Here is a 23203-nt window from a genome sequence, read left to right as displayed (position 1 = left end):
TTTGAAGTCTACTAAGCTCTTCTCGCAAAAGAAGGAAGTGAAGATCATCATCATCCGTTATGCACTGTGGAGGGGCTTCAAATTCAAGATTATATTTAACTTTCAGGATAAGATCAAACTCTGAAGAATTGACTTTTGTAGCCCTATAAATGTGAGATTTAAGTTCTTCATAATTCGACACAACGATTCCTTTCAACTGTCCCCAAATATACGAACTTTCATTCTCATCCCAATCACCTCCAAATCGAATAAATAGACACTTTTCTGTCATCCTACAAAGCAAGAGAATATTTTGTCATTAAGCTATACAAGCAATTGAAGTGTACTCTCGCTCTCTCTCAAAATCTCGCTCTCGCTCAAAATCTCGCTCTCTCTCATAATCTTCCTCTTTCTTGCTCTCTCCAAATACAAAATTTCGTAATGCTACCTTTCCATAAATAACACAAAAAATAATTAAATAGACTCAAAATAATTTATATTTTTGAAAATGCTGTTCCTTTCTGAGAAAGCCTCATCTTGGAAATCTCTGTTTGAAAAATCTCCTTTCAACAAAACACCGTCGAAAACCAGAGAAGTAATTACCTTTGAAATGGAGTTTAGAGTTTAAAGAAATCACCATTGTATTGTGTTTAGGTATTATTGATTTGATTTGAGGCTTCCGTCGTGACATTTTTTCAAATCAACAGTACACTGACGAGCAATCACATCAAACTAGGGAATTTCAAGCGAGAGCGAGATTTTCTTCGTGAGGCCAGTATAAGGGCAATTTACGTAATTTGGTATGATAATGATATCAGCAGAGGGTCAATTGACATTATTTTTTTAAAAATTGGTCATTTGACATTTTGGGCTCAATTTTTGGATCATCTGTACAAAATTTTCCACTCTATAGCATATTATAATATATCAAAATTAGCACTAGAAACGAGAAAGGAGCCTAAAATTTCAAGAATAAAAGTAGGAATAAAGTAATTTGGCGGGAAGGTCATCTTTTTCACTGACAAACAACTCACAGCACAAAGAGGGAATCCTCAAAAATTCTCTGCAGCTCTCAGGCTTACACCGGCCGCTGTTTCCATTCCAATCTTGACCGACAAATACAATCTCCGACCTACACCGGAACTGTTCTCACCGGAATGACCCGAGACGGCGTACAATTTGACGCCGCGAAACGATCATATCGGAATGCTAAGGCCGAGGGGAACCGGCACGAGGAAGCCAAATGGGCCAATGTAATCGGCAATATTTTGAAGAACAGAGGAGAATACGTAAAAGCCCTCAAGTGGTTTCGGATCGATTACGATGTGTCGGTTAAGTACTTACCTCAGAAGCATATGCTGGCAACGTGCCAGTCCCTGGGCGAGGTCTATCTTAGGCTCGAACACTTTAAAGATGCTTTAATTTATCAGGTGAGATTTTGGTTTTGGATCTGTGTATGTGGTTAAGAATCTATGGAGTTGAAAATTAGGTTTGGTAAAAATGGATTTATGATGGAAAAATACGAACTCTTTTGTTGAAATGATATCACAATGGCCATCCTTTCTTGGTTGTTGTTACGTGCCAGAGCTGTTACTTGAACAATTATTCTCTGAGGCCGAGGGAAAAAGCAATATTTTGTAGTTCTCGATGCCAAATTCATAATAAGCGAATAAAGTTGTTGGACGTGGATATAATTTACTAGTTTTATAACTTAAAAGGCATTTCTTCTCCATAAACTTTAAAGGGATAGTTTAGGATCAAACTAACCGGATTGTTGGAAAGAAACTTGAAATTAACAACACTGGTATCGTTCGTTTTGTGTTTTGCTCGAGTTATTGAAAGTTTCATTTCGTAGTACTTTGGTAACTGTACTGGGCACAGTTGACTCATGTTCAAATTAAGTGATTTAGAATTTCATCTTGTAAACGGATGGTGATTTTAATTTGCAGTGTTCTGTCAGTAGTCTGTACCTTGCGTCTCCTCTACTCTGAGTTTCTTCTTCTACTCCTTATTTTATGTTCTCATGGAATATAAACCAAATCAGGTGCTTTTATTAATCTCAATAAAATATCATGTTGGCAAGGAGAAATTTATGTTTAATGTTTTATTTTCAAATTTTCATTTTGTTTATTATGGTTTTCTATACTTAATTGCAGAAGAAACATTTAGAGCTAGCCAAAAATGCTAATGACCTGGTGGAACAGCAAAGAGCTAACACTCAACTGGGTCGTACTTACCATGAACTATTTTTGAAATCTGATGATGACCATTTTTCAGTAAGAAATGCCAAAAAGTATTTCAAGGCTGCCATGGAACTAGCAAAGTTTCTGAAAGATCACCCACCAAAAATTGGATGTTCATTTCTCAAGGAATATATTGATGCTCATAATAATTTGGGAATGCTTGATATGGATCTTGATAATTTGGAAGAGGCCAAAAAGATCTTAATGAAAGGACTAGAGATTTGCGAGGAAGAAGAGGTGGATGAGGATGATGATGGTCGTAGCAGGCTCCATCACAACCTTGGAAGTGTATATATGGAGCTAAGAATGTGGGACCAAGCTAAGAAGCATGTTGAGAAGGATATTATAATCTGTAAGAATATTGGGCATTGCCAAGGAGAGGCTAAAGGATACATTAACCTTGGTGAACTGCATTACAGGGTTCAAAAGTATGATGAAGCAATTCATTGCTATCGGAAGGCTCTTCATTTGGCAAAATCAATGGAAGATGAGGATGCTTTGGCTAGGCAAATTGATCAGAATATCAACACTGTTAAAGAAGCAGTACAAGTGATGGCTGAACTAAGAAAAGAAGAGCAGAATCTTAAGAAGCTAACGAGAGAAATGCTTACTGCTAGAGGCACACCTCGTGAGCGCAAATGCCTACTGCAGCAAAATGCTTGTCTTGATTGCTTAATTGAAAAATCAAGTACGATTTTTGCATGGATGCAGGTGAAAGCAATAACTTTATAATGTCATTTAACTTGCACTAAAATTTTCAATGAGAAAGTAACTTCTTTGCACCATCCTAGGTCAATGTACATTTTTAAAGCAAATTTCTTTCTAATAAGGAACAAAATTATCTTTTTTCTCCCCTGAAGTTGCATGCTCATCAAGATATGCATTTTCTACAATTATTTTATTTTTATTTGACTTGCGAAAAGCTTCTATGCTTAAGTGTGTAAATATTAGTGTATTTATTTATTTTTTTTTGCTGAAACTGAAACAAGATTTTTTCATTGATACAATGAAAAGAGCCAAAAGTTCAAAGTACAAAGAAACAAATACAAAAGGAAGACAAAAAAAATTGGAATAACAAGAACGAAAGAGAAAAGACTAAACATAGGATACAAAAGAACAATGAGATACAAGCATCCAAAGAATAAAAAAGCAGAAAGAACAGAGCATCTGGCAGAGAATGAAGCAAAAGCCAAGAAAACTGAGGAAACTTTCAGAGCAAATGAAAGTGGATGTTACTCGCAGCTGGGAACATAACCAAAAAGACCATAAAGGTGCCAGCTCGGAAGCCTCCCCTTACCCTGGGACAAACAATGAACTTAAACAACCATGGCCGGAAGACTTGGGAGGAATAGCAGCAAGAGGCTATGACAAGCCTTGTTAAGAAGAGCCAATCAAAAACCAGCAGCAACCAGGTCCTCCAAGTTAATATTTTCTGAGAGACTTGATGATACCTCACGAATTCAACTTTAACCAGAGAATAAAAACGCGGAGTGGCAACCAAAAATAAAACAAAGCCCTTCAAACAAACTACAAAACTTTCACCATTAGAAATGCCACCAAACCTTATGTGAGCAACATCAGGAACTTAAATGGCAAAAGAGAAAAATAGCTTTTCTCCAAAAAGCACAATCAACAAAATCTCACCCAAGAACAATACCACAAGCATCAATGATTGAATGCAAATATTGTGGAGTGTTACTCTTGTCAAGAGGAGTAAATAGATACTTTTCAGCCTTACCAATCGAATGAGCTTCCTCAGAGTGAAATAACTGACAAATGTCAATTCCAAACCCATCAACTGGCTCTTCTTTATCGCGTAATTCCTCTGCTTCATACTTTTCAAGCTCTTCACTACTAGCACTTGCTATTGAATCTCCATCCGAATCCCCATCTAAGTCTTGTTTTTTTTTTGGCGAAAGTTGCTTGGAATATTAGTCGGTAGGCCTCTCACAAACTTAACTTTTGAGCCAGGAATATCAAAATCCGAATGAGCAAAGGAAGGATGGTTCGAAGAAGAAATATCAGACCTTTTAGGTAATGGACCAGGGAGTTGAACCTTGACACAACATTCCTCAAGCAAATCTGGGTTCACAATCATAGTCCAAGAATTTAGGAATGAAGTCTTCTTCCTTGCAAAATGCTTGGGAAATGGCTTGTGCAAGTTTGAAACGCTTCTTCGGTTTCAACGAATGAGAGTTGCGTACTGGGGAAAAAGAAACAAAAATTACTTATGTAATCAATCACTGGAGGAGGGACAACTGATTGAAGAGGGTTGCTGTCGCTTGAATTTCCAGGAGAGAGAATATCATTACTTCTTTTTCAGTGGGGAGGGAACTGGCAGCTTTATCCTTTAAGAGCGAGACTTCATTGGGTGGGAAGACGAAAGGACTTGAAACAAAAACTGGCATGGGGTTGACTTTCTTGGAAGGTGAACATCTGAGTCAACGATATTCTTGGCGGCAAAAGCTAATTGAATTTCTTTCGAAGAGATTTCAAGGGACTTCTTTTGGCAAACAACTTTTCCCCCAACGACTTTCTCACTCTTCAATAAATGATTCTGTACGATCACTTCGGAGTTGGAAGAATTCCCCATTGTCTTCTCTAATGGCAATGGAATATTGTTCTCTTTTCTCCTAGTAGTTCCAGATATATATATGATATATATTATACTCGAGATTGCTTTTTTACCTAAAAAAAAAAACTTAAGTGTGTAGTTCATTCATTCTATATGTGGAATATTACAAAATTCTCTATTCTCTCAGAAGGTAGTACGCATACTTTACAGCCCGCACTGTGGTTGTTTTTCATTGAGTTGAACCAAACTGAAGTTAACATCTTTAGATTTGACTGTAGTTCCTAACTTAGGTATAACGCATGACAGTGCTTATTCCAAGATTGCATATTAAAGTATGTACAAATTTTTGTTCATTTAATTTATTTTGACGTGGCATTTTATTCTATTTGAGTATTTGTTTGAAAATGTTTCTTGGCATTTGTCATTGAGCTGACTATATAGTTTTCTTTGGGACAAGAAAAATTTGACACATTTGTTTTGCTTCTTTATTAATTAGAATTTGATTTAATGTAATACATAGGACAATTTCTAATTGGAGTGCTCTATGCCTCTATCTACACAAGCTCATTTTTGTAACTATAGTATCCCTTGATCAATCTCAGTTGGTTTTGTTTCACATACATACATACTGTCGAAAATAGCTTGTTACCCTAGGGGTATTTTAGTAATTTTATGTACCCTAGGGCTTCCCATTGTCTATTTATTTGGTCTATTCTCTTGTACTTGGTGTATCAATGAATAATAAAAAATCAGTCTCTATCGTGGTTTTTTCTCCCTAATTTAGGGTTTTCCACATAAACCTTGAGTTCTTTTCCTTCTTTCTTTTTCAATATGGTATCAGAGCATGGCGACGAAACCCTAGCCATCATTGATGAGAATTGACCAGAGTCTCCATCAGCAACCTCCATTGGAATTGGTGGAGCCGTAAATGCCGACATCACCACAACCATACGAGAAGCCGTTGAACAGCATCTCCAAGCTGCACTGCCTAAAATCCTCCAATCGGTGTCAGATCTCAACCCTAGCCAACCCAGCTCCAGCCAAACCGATCCAGCAAGTCGTGGCGATCCAGAGGCATCCAGCGGCGCAGTAGTCGGCGGCGAACCCAGCCCAATAGCCGGCCCATTCCGTGGCGCCTCAGTTGGTCGAGTCATCCCGTGTGCAAACGGTGCAGCCCCTGAGTTTGGCCAATCCATGCGCGTTGGTCTCCTTCCCGAGTGTGTTGGCGGTCGATTTTGCATAGCAAAACCCTCATGTGATGATGAGCTCGTCAACCCAGCAGTCGATCAGTTCGACTTTCAATCCAGCAGCCGGCTTCAGTTCCATAAATCTGGGCCGAGGGTCTACGAGGGATCAAGGTATTCCAGCCGCTACAATGGCTCATAACTCGAATGATCTCCAATGACATTTTGCCCATCTCTAACAGCAGATTGCAGATTTCGGAACGGTTCTTGGGACGAACTCTCAACCAGTTCAACCAGAATTCTCTGCCAACATACCAATATATTCTGAGAACTCGGTAAATTCTTTCTCTATTTTACCTATACAAATACTCTGTCTGGATCCATGGGAAATTTTGCAGGATTTATTGTTGGAGAAAAGCTGAATGGCCAAAACTATTTTTCCTGGTCTCAATCCATCAGAATGACCTTGGAAGGACGTCACAAATTTGGGTACTTGACTGGAGAGATACCTAAGCCTATACCAGGAGACCCTCGGGAACGGATCTGGAAAGGGGAAGACTCGATGTTGAGATCTGTTCTGATTAATAGTATGGAACCCCAGATTGGCAGACCGCTACTCTATGTTGCAACTGCCAAAGATATTTGGGATGCTGTACAACAACTTTATTCAAAGAGGCAGAATGCATCCAACTTTATACGTTAAGGAAGCAGGCCCACGAATGCAAGGAGGGAACTATAGACGCAACGTCCTATTTCAATAAAATGTCCCTTTTGTGGCAAGAGATGGATCTGTGTAGGGAAATAGTCTGGAAGTGTGCGCATGACAGAGCTCAGTATGTAAAAATTGAGGAAGCTAATCGTGTCTATGACTTCCTTATTGGGCTAAATTCAAAGTTTGATGCCGTTCGGAGTTGGATTCTGGGGCAACGTCCTATACCCTCTCTCATGGAAGTTTGCTCAGGAATACGTCTGGAGGAAGACAGATCAAGTGCAATGAATAACCCAGTAATTACCTCTACTGATGTTGCTGCCTTTGCCACTAAGTCCTTTAGCTTAGACGGCGATAAGAAGCCCACTCCTGTCTGTGAGCATTGTAAAAAGTTGTACATACAAAAGACCAGTGTTGGAAGCTACAAGGACGACCCCCGAATAGTAAACGTCACTAGTCACATGACAAATCAACCCCTGGGCGTGCCCTTGTGAGTGATTCGGCGAATGAGAATCCTCAGCACCAATCCCCAGCAGACAATAAGACCAACCTGAGTACAGTTGGGGTCAGTGTCATCGCACAGTTAGGTACTATCTAGTCTTTTGGTCTTATTAATATTAACGGCAAAAAACCCTGGATTGTTGACTCAGGGGCTACAGATCATCTTACTGGCTCATCTGATCAATTTTTTTCATACTGTTCGAGTGCTGGTAATGAACGGATTAGAATCGCAGATGGGTCATTTGCACCTGTTGCAGAGAAAGGACATTTGTCTCCATTTGAGGGTTTGGTACTGCGGGATGTATTGCATGTTCCTAAGATATCATATAATTTATTATCTATCAGTCAAATTACAAGAGATCTGAGTTGTCAGGCAACTTTTTCACCCAACTCTGTTTTATTTCTGGATCTGAGCTCAGGGACGACGATTGGCACTGCTTGGCACGATAGGAGACTTTACTTCCTGTCTGATGATGCTTCCTTTAGGAATGATTATAGGACTAGTCTCGTTTCTTTAAATTTTTCTACTTCTGAGAATGACTTTTTGTTATGGCATTATCGCTTAGGACATCCAAATTTTCAATACATGAAATACTTGTTTCCGCATTTATTTTGCAATATTAATATATCTTATTTAAACGGTGATGTTTGTATTCGTGCCAAACAGAGTCGTGTCTCCTTTCACTCTCAGCCCTACAAACCATCCAAACCCTTCACCTTAGTTCATAGTGATATTTGGGGTCTCTCACCAACCACAACCTCCACAGGGAAACGTTGGTTTGTCACCTTCATAGATGATCACACTCGGCTTACTTGGATCTTTCTTCTCATTGATAAGTCCGAGGTGTCGTCTGTATTCCAGCAATTTTATGTTACTGTGGAAACCCAATTTAATGTTAAGATTGGTATTTTGAGAAGTGACAATGGGCACGAATTCTTTAACGCCTCATTCCAGGACTTCCTTACCTCTAAAGGGATTTTTCACCAAAGTTCGTGTGCGTACACTCCCAGCAAAATGGGGTAGCCGAGAGAAAAAATCGTCATTTGGTGGAAGTTGCATGTTCCTTAATGCTATCCACATCACTCCCATCTTACCTATGGGGGGATGCCATCCTTATTGCCGCACACTTAATCAACCGAATGCCCTCCCGAGTCCTCAACTTTCAAAATCCGTTGGATTGTTTGAAAGAGTCTTACCCAACTACTTGTTTAATCTCAGATGTTCTGCTTCGAGTATTTGGTTGTGTTGTCTTTGTTCATTCTCATGGTCCAAACCGCACGAAATTCACCCCCCATGCTAAAAAATGTGTCTTTGTTGGGTATCTGCTCCATCAGCGTGGGTATAAATGTTACCACCCGTCATCTCGCAACTATTTTGTTTCTATGGATATCACCTTCCTTGAGGATCAACCATTCTTTCCCATTAGTCATCTTCAGGGGGAGAACTCTAGTGAAGAGGCTAACTGGTCCACGTATGCAGTTCCCTTAGAGTCACCTCCAATTCCTGAACATGTTGGTCCTGTCCTCCCTACCAATCAAGTTCCATGGATAACATACTATAAGAAGAATCTCAGGAAGGAAACAGCGCCACCTGTTGCATCTTCGGCTCCGATCCACGAGTCAGACCCGACATCAGGTACGTGTATTCCTGAAATTAATGATATTGATACTTGTGCTGAGACTAACGGTTGTAGAGAGGAAAAAGGAGGAAAAGGTGCTGACAGCATCACCATAGCAGATGGAGAGACAACGGTGAATAGTGATCAGAAAACAGTTTTGGAAAATGTGAATGATACTAGAGATGATGATTTGAAGGGGACCTCTGAAGGTGAAACCCAGGCAGAGGAGACTATTGATCACAGTGGGAAACCTGACATTATGGAAAAGCATGATGCATCCCTCATAGCCCTGAGAAAGGCACTCGGTCATGTACAAAGTACCCTATGCATAGTTACATGACGTATAATAACCTATCACCCGAGTTTAGGGCCTTTACCACCAGTCTAGATATAAGGATGGTACTGAGTAGCATACAGGCTGCAATGGAAACTCCTGAGTGGAAGGTTGCTGTCATGGAGGAGATGAGGGTACTTGAGAAAAACAGAACGTGGGATCAGGTGACCCTACCCAAAGGGCACAAGACAGTTGGGTGCAAATGGGTCTTTACCATAAAGTACAAGTCTGATAGAACGATTGACCGATACAAGGCCAGGTTAGTTGCCAAAGGCTTTACTCAAACCTTTGGTGTGGATTACTCCGAGACATTCTCTCCCGTAGCTAAGCTCAATGCTATCCGGGTATTACTGTCAGTTGCAATGAACAAAGCTTGGCCCCTGCATCAATTGGATGTAAAGAATGCATTTCTCAATGGGGAACTTGAGGAGGAAGTCTACTTAAGTCCTCCCCCTGAATTTGAAGATCAGTTCAAACACCGGGTGTGCCGAATGAGAAAGTCGCTATATGGGTTAAAATAGTCTCTGAGGGCCTGGTTTGACAGATTTACCACCTTTGTCAAAGGACAAGGTCAAGGATATACCCAAGGGTACTTAGATCACACACTATTTACAAAGAAGTCAACTTCAGGGAAGGTTGCAGTTCTTATTGTGTACGTTGACGATATTGTGCTTTCTGGTGATGATGATGATAAAATTGTGAGACTTAAAGCAAAGATGGCCAAAGAATTCGAGATTAAAGACCTTGGGAAGTTAAGATATTTCCTTGGAATGGAAGTAGCTCGGTCAAAGGATGAGATTTCAGTGTCCCAACGGAAATACACTATTGATCTCCTAATGGAAACAGGAATGACTGGTTGCAAACCTGTTGACACCCCAGTTGAATATAATTCAAAGCTTAGTAATACAGGTAACAGTGTCCCTGTCAACAAAGAAAGATATTAGCGTTCAGTTGGGAAATTGATCTACTTATCTCACACGAGACCCGATATATCATATGCAGTTAGTATTGTCAGTTAGTTTATGCAGGCTTCTTATGAGGAACACATGACAACAGTTGAACGCATCCTACGATATTTGAAGGGAACACCTGGTAAGGGGTTAATGTTCAAGAAGTCTGATAAACGTTGCATTGAAGCTTACATTGATTCTGACTGGGCAGGGTTTATTGTTGATAGAAAGTCAACATCTGAGTATTGCACATTTGTCTAGGGTAATCTAGTGACTTGGAGAAGCAAGAAACAGGGAGTTGTGGCCAGAAGTAGCGCTGAGGCTAAGTATCGAGCCATGAGTTTAGGGATATGTGAAGAAATCTGGTTGATGAAAGTGTTGTCAGATCTTCATCAAGGTAGCGAGCTCCCAATGAAACTGTTTTGTGACAATAAGGCAACAATAAATATTGCAAATAATCCAGTTAAGCATGACAGAACAAAATACGTTGAGATTGACAGACATTTCATCAAGGAAAGACTAGACAATGGAAGTATATGCATTCCTTATGTTCCCTCAAATTACAGATGTGCTCACAAAGGGGTTACTTAGACAAAGCTTTGATTATTGTGTCAGCAAGTTGGGCCTTATTGATATTTACGCCCCACCTAGAAGGGGAGTGTCGAAAAATAGCTTGTTATCCTAGGGGTATTTTAGTAATTTTATGTACCCTAGGGCTTCCCATTGTCTATTTATTTGGCCTATTCTCTTGTACTTGGTGTATCAATGAATAATAAAAAATCAGTCTCTATCGTGGTTTTTTTCTCCTTGATCTAGGGTTTTCCACGTAAACCTTGAGTTCTTTTCCTTCTCTCTTTTTCAACACACACATATATATATATAACTTTATAGTGAGAAGTGGAGCTTTCAGTGAAATTAATGACAATGTTTCATATAGTTTTTGCTGGTTGGGGTATTCTGCTCCCTCTGTCTTTGACTGCAATTCTTTCTCATATGCTATAGTTGTTGTATAAACATTTTCCCTTTTGTTATCGTTGTTGTTCATTAATACTTTTTACTGTGTTTTAGCATCTTGAATTTGCAAAAAGGAAGAAAAGGGTAGCAAGTGAACTTTGTGACAAGGAAAAGCTGAGTGATTCTTATCTGGCTATTGGGGAATCATATCAAAAACTAAGAAAATTCACAAAATCCATTAAATGGTATGTGAAGAGCTGGGAAGTATACAAGTCTATTGGTAATTTAGAGGTAATATTTGTTCCATATGTTTTATATGTGATATTGACAGGAAGCCTCCTAAACTCTAAGATATTATTTGAAAGAAATGTGAAATCAAATGTTATATATTCTTTATATATATTAACATATTCAAAATCAAAGTATTTTAACTTATGTCAGAACTCTGATTCAGTGAGCTGAAAATTTTCATACGTGGGTGAATCACTATTCTGGTTTGTTTTGATATGCTCTTACAATCTTTTATATTAGGGACAAGCACTGGCCAAGATTAATATTGGTGATGTTTACGACTGTGATGGTAAGTGGACAGAGGCACTAGATGCATTTGAGGAGAGTTACAGGTACTCAACTGCATGCTTTAGGACTTCCTTTTTTTTTTTTTTTTCTCCTCTCCATATTGTTATACGCATTTTTTCCTTCATATTGTTATACGTTGAAGAGCATGTGAGGGTTGAATGCACTCTTCCACAGTAGAGCTTTGCACCGGTCAACCATTACATGATCTAAATTGTGAAATTCATATTCATACAGCTTTATATGAAATTTAAGTGTGGTTTTTGAGTTTAAAATACAAAAGCTTTGAAGTTGATACAATATTTCTTCCAATTGAAGAGCAATAGTTCCCAGAATTTAGACCGTGCTTTTGTGGGAGGCATGCACACAAACTCCAATTTACTAAATACTGTAATCAATTCATAAATGATGCGTAGTGAGAATTTTTTTAATTAGCTTTGTTTTGATTTCTTTGGTTTGCACCTTATTGCATTTAAAAATGACCTTTGGGTCTTTCCTTTCTATCAAAAAAAAAAAAAATCATAAAATCTCAATGCAGTCTTGCTCACAAGTCGAGAGTTTATGACCTCTGGGTTTCTTGTTCTGAGACATTTAGCTTTACTTCTGAAGTCATAAAATTTATAAGAGTTTGTTTTTGGCTATTTTCTAAAGTTAGTTGAGAAGAGAGGTTCAAAACTTTTGTAAATATTTTGTGATTTTACCTTTCCTTTTTTAATTCTTTCATGGGGTTTTAATTTAAACGTTTTGATAACATGTAAATTGCCACAACAATACTTCTTTGAGCAATTTGAAAACAAGGTTGGGTTGCTTCATTATTCATTACCATTATACTTGCACTTGCATCGAAAAGATGGAAAGAGCAAAAGTTTTTTTCCCCCAAAAATCAATGATTCATCACTTTTGATAAACACCGATGGCACATTTCATGTCCTTGCATTTGAGGGATAGTCTGATGCTTGTTTGGTTCCCTATATTGTAGGATTGCTGTTGAGGCTAAACTTCCTTCCGTCCAGCTTTCAGCACTGGAGAATATGCATTATAGCCACATGATACGATTTGATAATGTAGAGGAAGCTAGGTAATTACTATATTTGAAGTGAGTACATTAGTTTTTATTTATTATAGGACTTCTTGATTTAGTGATCAGAAAATAATTTTGGACATTATTGAGCTCGATATTTTCTTTTACACTGGTTATGACTTGTTCAGCTTGTTAGTGTTATGACCTCCCATAAAATAAATAGTGAAGATGAAATTTTCAAAGAAAAATTCTTTTCTGCAGGCGGTTACAGTCTCAAATTGATCAATTGAAGGAGAAAACAAAAAGTGGTAATGAGACAAAATCTGTGGCGGAGGATTGTTGCTCTGAAACTGATACAGAAGCAAATGAGGGTCTGTCAGATAGTCCATCCGACGAGTGCTCCTTGTCAGAAACTAGAAAATCTTGTAAAGGCACATTTCATTCTTCAAAATCTTTATCCGATTTAGAAGAGCCAAATGACGCAGTTATTTTTACTTCTTCCCTCAAGCGGCATGAAAGGTCACCTAAAATCAAATCAGTTGACATGGAAAAATGCAATGCTTTTTCTAACCCATCTGAAATTTCACCTAAAAGTTTGTCCAAGTCAGCTGGTAGCCAACAAACAACCATTGGTCGTAAACGTGTTCGTGTGATTATTTCTGATGATGATGAAAGTGAGGATGAAATGATGGATTTCTCGAAATCAAGGCCTCATTTATGCCGGGGAGAAAATTCTGCTACTTCTGATGACAGTTAGTTTTTACTCCATAAATTAATTTAGCTATAGACTTTCCCAACTATTGAGTGATTGTTGGCTGTGTTTGTTCCATGATTTCAGACAAGGATAAACAATGCTTGGGAAATCTTGCAGCTGAAATTAAGGTATATCTCAATTCGGTTCTTGGAGAAATATCGTGTTTGTGTTTTGATAACCTTTGTTGTTTTATATTTGGTTTGGTAGGAGGGTTCAACAACAACCAGCAAACATGCAAGCAGGTCTTGTGAAGACATTGAAGAAAGCACCGGTTCACATAAATACAAGAGTCGAATCATCGTGACTCAAAATGATAAAATTTTTGGAACCCCAAATGCTGATGAAATATTTCCTTCTGATTCTGCTGCTAGTGGCTCAAAATTTGAAGTTAACATCTCTGAAAATCTGTTGCATAAATATAATGCTACCAAGTCAAATCCTTCTGAGCAGGGTGTGAGTGTTATTTGAAATGCTACCTTCAGATATTTCTTTGTCAATGGCTTACACTCATGCCAAAATTATTTTACAATTCAAGTTTATTGGATACTGTTATCATAAGATTCTGACCTAACTCCTAATATATGATCTAATCGCAGGAATGTGTTACGTTTAAAATTGATAATGAGCTGATACACGCAGAGGTTTCCTTATTTAGCGATATGCTAAGCATTGAATCTGCAAAGGAAGAACTAGCATGCATGTACTATCTACAACTTCCATTTGAAAAGAGATCAGAGGGTATTTACTAGATACTTATACTTTTTCTGCTCAATTACCTTAAGTAATTATGGGTACATAAGATGGATGACCAAGCTAAAAAAAAATGAAATAATTAAAATCATGGGGCTAAATGATATTGATCTACGACATCGTGTTTTAAAACATAATGCTTTATTGACACTAAATTGAGATTTCTCCACGTGAGTCTATATTGGTGTCAAATCTTCTACCGCTAGTTGTTCCCAGATTACCTCCTTGGGTAGACTGTCGTGAGCACCTTGTAGGAATGGGCTAATGTAAATGAGTTCACAGGTAGGCTTTGCTTTGGCATTGTTTTCTTAGAAAGTGCCTCTCCTTCGAAGCGATGGAATGTTGGAGGGGAGAGCAGCTAGTGAAAATAGGTTTTGAAGTGGGTTAGAGAATTTGAAATTTAGAGTGGTCTATTAATTACTGCAAGCATGCTTTAAATGAAGTTGCGGATGTGTTCGATATTTGATGATTGGGTGTATGGATGAAATGGGCACAGTTAGTGATTGAGGAGTGTTAGAAGCTGAGCCCTAGTTCTTCTCGGGGTATTTTGAGTCTATTTACTGAATTTACGTTAATTTTGGGAGTAAATTTTTCTAAAGTTAGTGTACCAAAAATTACTAGCACTAGTGATGATAATAGAGTTCTTGGCCAGTCTTTTTAGATGTCGTTCTTGTTGTAGGTGGATGCAGCATTTGGTCATCCTATTGAAGGGAATTCAAAGATCCTATACTTTGGAACTTTCAGGAGAAAAAAGGTGATAAAAAAAAATCCTAAAGTAGAATGAAGCTTTTCTAAGGAGATAGATTGACTTTTTGTGGGCTCATTTCTTTTCTATGTCCCTGTATATTCTTTTATTTAACATACTTGTTAATACCTTTATTTATTATATGCTCTAGTCAAATTTTCCTCCATTTCTTTCGAGACAATTTGTTTGATAAAAGAAAGCAATTTTTACTGAGAAGAATGAAAGGAAGTTTGTACAAAGAAGGAAACCCTAGGACAAAAGGAGCCAAGGAAACAAAAGGCTGGATACTACAAAATTAAAAGAAAGGGCTCCATTTCAAAGAACGAGAGAGAAGCACAATCACTTCTTAGTAATAGAGAGAGTTTGAACCTAACCAAGGCCTAAACCTTCTCCATGAATCCTCTACATCTACAAAATCCCCTTATTTCTCCAAGCCAGATATTTTGCAAGACTGAAAGAAAGTAGTACACTTGAGGGCTTTCCTCTATCTCCAAAGAGTGGATGGTATAAACCCTCCTCCATCTCATGGATGTTGATTTGAGCTTAGTGTCAATATGGAGAAATATCAATGAAAATCAAAGTAGTATATTCCATCTATTGGTAGTGTAATCAGTTTTGTTCCCTAGTATCTCAATTTAAAACATTTGATTTTCAGCAGCATGTGTGATACGTTGGACTAAACAATTCCCAATAATTTTCTTTTACATGCCTTCTTAGGTCTGTTACCTGTGATTCAACATATAAGTCATGATGGGAAAACTCTGGAGACCCTTGAATTTTCAAGAACCTATGAACATGGAAGAAATCTTTTGTTTGAAGCTGTCGTCAACGGTATGTTTTATTGTAAACTTATTTTCATGATTTCATTTTTGGATATGTGATAAGAGGTGGAAAAACACTTTTGGTTTCTAAACTTTCATGGAAGTAATAGTTTAGTTCCTAAACTTTAATTTGTAATGATTTCATCCCTAACCTGAAAAATGTTATTAAGATTTAATGAAATTCCTTACATTTTATAAATTGGTTAGGGACCAAATGTGTTTATAAACTACAAAAAATTAAGTCTTACATAATCAAATTCGACACTTAGCTTTGATAGGATTTCTTATTGTAGAGATTAAATTATAACAAATTTAAAAGTATAGAGATGACTAAACTGTTGCAAACTAAAGTTCAGGGATTGAATTGTTACTTTGAGGAGAGTATAGAGACTGAAAATGTTTTTTAAGCATGTTATATTCTGGTGTACAAGTGCTGTCATTACTTTCTTGATCACCGAACTTATAAATACAGACGTTTAATTCTGAATGTCAAGTAAATAATAATATCAATAACTAGTAACTACTTAAACCTTGACAGGATGTGTTGTTGTTCACAAGGGTTATTTGCTGATAGGGCCAAACTAATGAAAAATATCGTGTTGTACCTTTACAGGCTGGGTTTCAAAACCCTTGATAAAACTCTATATTGACTACTGCAAGGAGTTATCCGAGACACCTAACATGAAGCTACTGAAGAAACTGTACAATCTGGAGGTATGCCATTGGTGTTAGTTGATCTAATTCTACCTTCATTCTAATGGGACAAATTCTTGCAAGAAATGATTGCAACGTCTGTCTTCAAGATGGATTAGGATGATTTGATTGGCATTTAGCTTATGTATTTTAGGCTTCAGATGACGAGATTGCAGTGTCTGATTGTGATCTGCAAGACTTATCTATAAGTCCATTGTTGAATGCGCTGCACACCCAGAAAACTTTTGCTATCTTAGACATTTCTCACAATTTCTTAGGTAAGGTTGTTCTTTTTATGGTTGAATGTGGTGTTCCCCAATTTAGATCATTTCAAGAATTGTTTGTGCTTTAATGTCGTCAAGAATTGTTCAAGAAGAATTCAGGATTATCTTGAAAGATCATTTATTAACTTGCAAGTTATTAAGCGGGTGTAAACATTTCTTTACCTTTTATTTAGTTGACAACAGGGCTTTGTAATTTTAGTTATCAGGTGGTTTAGTTAAGTGTCGCTGGCTGTTTTAATATGTATTGTACTTTGTTCTTCATTTTCATTAGTTTCCCTTTTTTTTAAAAAAAATGGATATAAATACCTCTGCTTTAATTCATTGAGGTTCATGAAAAAATCCAAGTATTATTTCCTTATCTCTTGGTCTTCACCATACTTAAAATAAGTTAAAATTTTCTTTCTTATTATTATTTTTATTTTTTTTTTAATTCCAAGATATGAGGAGTCTATGTGGTTCGTATTATTACTACTTTGACACTTAAGAAACAGCTCCGTTGGAACATTGAAATATCTGAGAAGAAAGTATTACACGTGAAAACCAGACAAATGAAATCTGAACTGAACAGGACACGGAAACTATATTATTAGTATTAGGTGCAGTAGTACTGTTTGTTTTCTTATAACTCCTATGCTGCAGGAAATGGAACGATGGAGAAAATTCAGCAGGTCTTCAAGCAGTCCAGCCAGACACATGACTTAACGTTAGATTTACACTGCAATCGATTTGGTCCAACTGCTTTATTCCAGGTTTCAAATATCCTTCTAAACATTTAAATTCAAGTTTTCCTCAACTCTTCATGCAAGACGTTTACATCTTGGAGAATTACTAGAACTCTTGTATGAAGAAAGTTTTTTGTTTCTAGAAACACCTGAACCGGATTACAGATTTCTTGTTGTTTGCAAAAAGAGATCTGGTAACTAAGGGGATATTTGGGATTGGATAGAAGCAGTGCAACAAGACTATTCTCGTTTTGTGATAGACTAGAAGTGATTGTTCTGCAACGAGCAAGAAGTGATGTTGCCACAAATAAACTAATAGAGGCTTCAGGATTTTGTATTAGATGTGATTTGAAACAATTTTGAATGTGAATAAAGATTTCCCTTGTGAGTTCTTTGAGGGAGCTTAGGCTCCATTAGGTACTTTTGCTATTATTTGAAGTCCTCTATTAGAAAGAAACAAAAGAGTTTTGTGTTTGTACTAGGGCCTTGAAAGGAGGTTTAGAGCGTGCTTCAATTCAATGTCTCATTTTTGGCTTTTGGTTTTTACCATTTCTTGGGCGTCTCTTCTGTGTTGATTCTCAGATTCTTTTTGCATCTTCCTCGTTTTCTTTGGCCTGTGTTCTTGTGTTTTTTTCATTCTTCTTAATTGAAGTGGTTTATTATTTTTTAAATTATTGACGTATCTCGTTTACTAATACCCCAAATATTCAGATTTGTGAATGCCCTATTCTGTTTGCTCGATTGGAAGTGCTTAACATATCTGGAAATCGCCTTACTGATGCTTGTGGGTCATACCTGTCAACTATCTTAAAAAATTGCAAAGGTAAATGCATTGCAGATTTAGAAGTAATTTTATTATTAGTTCATGTCATTTGAGTCTTATATGAAATTTGGGTGGTGTGTCTCTACAAATTTCTTTATGTTTCTATCTAAGTATTTTAAAATCGTTGATGCATCTTGATTTGAACTGAGTTCTAATAATAGGCATCGAGGTTCTAGTTGAATGCCATTGTCCTTTCACTTTGATTTATATTTCAGATATAGCATGATTATCTTTTTCCCCAGGTCTTTGGAGCTTGAACATTGAACGATGTTCCATCACATCTAGAACTATTCAGAAGGTTGCTGATGCATTGGAAGTTGGAGCATCCTTGGAAAAGCTCTATATAGGTTACTTTTTCTGTTGCATGATTTAAGAAAACAATGGCAATTCTGATGTCTTCCTCTGTGTTTTGACTAAAGTTTTTCAATCATTCTTTGACAGGATACAATAACTCAATCTCTGGAAATGCCCTAAGTAGTTTATTTGTTAAGCTCACAGTACTGAATAGGTTGAATGAACAGAATAATAGTTCTGATTTTCTTTGCAGAGTCTTAAAGTTCAAAACTCCTGGAATAAATTTAAATGCCCCGATCAAATCTTTTTGTAGGTTTACAAGTCTTAGTCTAAGCGGTTTGAAGTTGAGCAAGCCTGTTATGGAAGGCCTTCTCCAGCTTGTTAAATCCTTGGGTTTGTCTGGATTAATGCTTGGGGGCACTGGCATTGGAGATGTGGGTGAATTCTATGATGCATTCCTATATTGTTATTTTTTTCCTCTTTTTGTTATTTACCTTTCTGTGCAGTAGCAAGCGTTATTCTTCCATTTGATGATGAGGCATTACTAAACTTCGCAGGATGCTGCCTTAGGGATAACTGAGTCATTTAGCGGAAGTGAAGAGCTTCTGAAACTTGACTTAGCTTATTGTGGACTGACATCCAAGTACCTTACTAAATTTTGTGGTTGCATTTCTATTATTCAGCGCATTCATGAGCTGAACCTTGCTGGGAATGCCATCATGCAAGAGGTTTGTTAAAATTATCTAATTCTCTATTCATCTCATATTGGCCATGGTCGTTTAGTGATTTTATATAAGTTATTCTTAAGAAACTTCTATGCCTTTTTTTCGGTTAACTAGGCCATTTTAACTTCTTATAAAGTTATAGGATTATGCACCAAGTACCCTTTCACCATTGTTAACGAGGAGGACTAGAAAGGAAGTTTTAATAGTCAAGTTGAGAAAATGTGCGACATGTAGGAAGTGTGGTGTGGTTAGCAGTTTTGAAGTTGCTTTTAGGGGAGAGGTAGCCCCATTGAATAGGTTATAGACTCTCGACTTGTGAGCAAGACTGCATTGAGATTACACAAATCCATAAGAGTTTATTTGGGCTGTGTTCTTAATTAGATACATATCAGACAATTTGGACTGGCTAAGTGGGAATCTTATCAGAAAGAAAATATCTTCTGAACAATGAAGCAAATATGATTAATACGTCAATTATCGATCTTCATTTTGATTATGTTCTGTCATGGAACCTGTATGTGATTATTATTCAGTTGTATTCTTTTTACTGTGACGTAAAATTTGAAATCTTATGCTGACTGATGCATTCGCCATTCAAAGTCCTGATTATTCAGCGTGACCACAGGGTTGTAATGCAATATCGTCACTAATAGCTAACCACCAATGCGGCATTAAAGTCTTGCTTCTCAACAAGTGTCAGCTTGGCCTTGCTGGAGTTGTTCAAATCATTCAGGCTGTAGCAGGTTGTAACATTAAAGCAAAGTTTTTATACGAGGCCCAAAATGACCAACCTTTTGTTATTAATATTGATTTTTGTATCAGGCAACCACTGTCTTGAAGAGCTCAATCTTGCTGATAACATTGATCTTGATAAACATACTCTGCAATGTAACATAATAGAGAGAGAAAGTAAAGAACTTATACAACCGTGCCATGATATATCTAAGCCTCATGGCCTAACCTGTTCAATCAAAGAGTTGGACCCTGCTCAACAGACTTTAGAGGAGGTAAACACTGAATACAATGGGCTTGAAGTTGCTGATAGTGAAGAACCAATTAAAGAATCTGCAGCATCTAGGATCGATGATAGTTGTGCAAGTTCATGTGAAAGAAAATCCGCATCTCTTGATTGCCAGTTTATTCTATCACTTTCAACTGCAATTGGAATGGCAAAGACATTGCGATTACTGGATCTTAGCAATAATGGTTTTTCTGCTCAAGAGACGGAAACAATATTCGGTGCCTGGTCAACTTCGAGAACCGATTTGGCCCAAAGACATATTAAGGACAACATAGTACATCTATATGTAAAGGGAACGAAGTGTTGTGTGAGACCCTGCTGCAAGAAGGATTAATGTGATGCTGCTGAAATCTGTTATATCAGAATCCTTCTATGAATAGCGGGCGGCAAGATGGCAAGGATTGAAGAGGTCAGTACTCAGTACTTCACATTTCTCCTTCATTATGCAAATAACCATCTACTGCCATGCACAAATTATTTGCCTCTAACTGTTTAGCATTGTGTATTATAGGTAAAATCTGTATATAATGACTGTTACAATAAGTTTGATTAACATTTCCAACATTCTAGTTTCTTAACGTTGGATTTTGTCACCAACTTGACATATCACATAGTACAGTAGTTAAGGCATCTCTACCTCTTCACATTTGAGCTTGTACCTATGTATTTAAGATGCAATACTCTCTAGAAAAACAGAGGTTTTGTCCATTTCCTTACACTTTAAGCATACCAAGTTGATGTTTTAATTTCACAACTGGATACCTGTCTTGCACTTTACAACATGTGATGTAACTCATCTTTTCTTTAGGGAGCCTAAAATTACTTTGATGAGCACAAGTCACGGGTGGACTGATTTATGGGAGGTGGAGGAAAGTATTCTTTAACGTTAGAACAAAAAAAATGTAGTTCCTATGTTTTTATCTCTATTTTTTTACATAAAAAATTATCAAGCAATCTACAGACATGCTTTCTCAGTTGAGGTCTACAAAACGTGAGGGGGAAAAAAAAACAAGTAGAGGAATTGGATAATTTGAACTCATTCAAAGATATTTCTTAACTATATTTATCGACTTGAACATAACTCAACAAGTTAAAATATTAATTATGTCCTCAACTAATAAGTCGGTTAAATCATTAAAAAAAAGGATAGAATGATAAACCCCCAAGCATAGAGTATGTATAAATGGAAATTGATTTTGCTGTTATGACCAAATTTAAAGAAACTTGTCCAATTAATCTCATAAAGAATAGTATAAAGAAATCAAAATTTGTTAACGAGGAATTTAAAAGTGGATTTAAGGTGCAATAGTTGTGTAATCCATTGAAATCAAATATTGTTGTGGGGGTATAATAATTTAATAATGGCAAAGGGGAGAGTTGTTGGCATGCTTCTCAACAAATTGCAGTGGGATTCCTTTTGCTCATTTAATTCAATTGTTGTCCCTTCTTCAGGAACCTCTTGCCCTAAACTTTTGCTTGCTTTACCATTTTATAATTGCCTTTATATCTTTTAGTTTCGTGTGGTAAATGATGCTTCCCTCCACATTCCTTAGCACGTGTAATGAATATCACTAACATTTTGATTTGGCCTTTTTTTTCCTCTTATAAAACATTAAAAAAAAAACACTAAGTACATGTACATTGGATCACCTACTTCAATTGAATATCTTCTTGTATTTTCTTTTTGATTAAGTTATATATTTCATCTTTATATTTTTATGTGTTTGTTTCCATTCTTGTTTATACATTTTAAGTTTCCAATTTCCACCATGTATTTTATTTTTATTAATTTATGTAAGTGCAAATGTTGAGTTTGAAAACTCATTGACCTAAATGCTTTCTAAATTCTAACGTCAGTGACTAAAAGTGTATTCTTTTTTCTTGTATACTTTTATCCATTTAGATAGGCTCATAAGGGTGATGGCTACTACCATTCCTTTGTGTCAATGGTAATGAAAATTGATGTCTCTTTGTTCTGGGAGGAAGTTTGAAGTTTTTTTCTCCAAGATAGGAAAAAAATCTCCTTTGCACAAAGAGGGGAAGATACTAAGGAAGATGGAGAATTATCCATGTACACTGCAAAGAACGACCTTGAACAAGAATTGTTCTATAGGTTGTACAACCATGTCCTCGAATTATAAGGAGATAAAAACCTTGGTCTATGCAAAATGGGGGAAAAGGAAGTGTAGAGAAGCAAAAAGTGATGAAGATGGAGAGTATGTGATAATGTCATGAAAAATGGTGTTGAGTTGTGTGTAGAGTGAAGACTTAGTTTTTGGCTCATTAAGAAAAACCTAAAAGAAAACACTAATTTGGTTGATTTTGTTTGATATGTTTAGCTACTAACTTGATAAGGAAGGAAAATGATATTACACATCATGATGTTCAATATAATCGTGTATGACTTTATTTTAATTAGTAGCACATGTATACTGTAGAATCATATGTATCATAGAATTTTATACAAATCACACGAGATGATGATAATACGTAGAATGATTGAATATAAAAGAAGAAACTTTGTGAGGGTAAAAATGCAGAGCAATGATCAATTGACTTTGATGACCTTTTTGTGTTATTAGCAATCACTCAAGAAAGGGGTTTGAGAACTTTCTGTTACTGTTAAGCAATGAGCACAAATTTTTTGAGTGAGCTGATAAATTTTGTTTTGAATAGTGATGACTACTAATTGACTGGATTTTGGTTGCCATGATTATTCTCCTTTATATTTCTATGCACCAAAATGAATGGGGAATTCAATAATTTGATTCTAAAGATATTGTTGTCTTCAATTAACTTCCACCATCAAAAGATCCATCCCATAATACCTGACTTGATAATACTTTTGTCACATGCTTCTAATTCTATGTTGACATTGGGTTAACTTATAACTTAGTACCATCTTTGTATTGATGGAGAAGCTTTT

General features: G+C 36.8%; 1 protein-coding gene across 3 annotated transcripts; it reads left to right on the top strand.

Annotated features, from left to right (window-relative positions):
* Nucleotides 1–977: 977 nt before the first annotated feature.
* On the top strand, nucleotides 978–22692 carry TSK (tetratricopeptide repeat (TPR)-containing protein). Of its 3 annotated transcripts, none has more exons than XR_005480781.2 (21): nucleotides 978–1409; nucleotides 2136–2933; nucleotides 11163–11339; nucleotides 11580–11671; nucleotides 12604–12702; nucleotides 12907–13397; nucleotides 13484–13527; nucleotides 13607–13852; nucleotides 13996–14137; nucleotides 15612–15725; nucleotides 16329–16429; nucleotides 16563–16686; nucleotides 17332–17441; nucleotides 18126–18237; nucleotides 18480–18584; nucleotides 18679–18745; nucleotides 18845–18965; nucleotides 19089–19259; nucleotides 19882–19999; nucleotides 20079–20686; nucleotides 22185–22692. XR_005480781.2 is itself a non-coding variant. In XM_039026530.2 (20 exons), exons 1-20 carry the CDS (start codon nucleotides 1137–1139, stop codon nucleotides 20609–20611), a joined length of 4038 nt encoding a protein of 1345 aa, XP_038882458.1. In that variant the 5' UTR covers nucleotides 978–1136; the 3' UTR covers nucleotides 20612–21031. The 3 variants fall into 3 exon arrangements, 1 of the variants encoding a protein (XP_038882458.1); XR_005480780.2 differs by having other exon boundaries at nucleotides 22181–22692; XM_039026530.2 differs by lacking the exon at nucleotides 22185–22692 and having other exon boundaries at nucleotides 20079–21031.
* Nucleotides 22693–23203: the final 511 nt, after the last annotated feature.

This window comes from Benincasa hispida, chromosome 3 (assembly GCF_027475165.1).
Source record: "Benincasa hispida cultivar pf3 chromosome 3, pf3_genome.v1.1, whole genome shotgun sequence".
NCBI classification, from domain to species: Eukaryota; Viridiplantae; Streptophyta; class Magnoliopsida; order Cucurbitales; family Cucurbitaceae; genus Benincasa; species Benincasa hispida.
This window is presented reverse-complemented; position numbering and strand designations above follow the sequence as displayed.

Bases quoted from the DNA above. Each gene is read 5' to 3' on its own strand.
- TSK (XM_039026530.2), top strand. From the start codon at position 1,137: ATGACCCGAGACGGCGTACAATTTGACGCCGCGAAACGATCATATCGG. The intron at 13,528-13,606 runs GTATATCTCAAT...TTGGTTTGGTAG, and splicing joins ATCTTGCAGCTGAAATTAAG to GAGGGTTCAACAACAACCAG. The intron at 14,138-15,611 runs GTATTTACTAGA...ATGCCTTCTTAG, and splicing joins ATTTGAAAAGAGATCAGAGG to GTCTGTTACCTGTGATTCAA.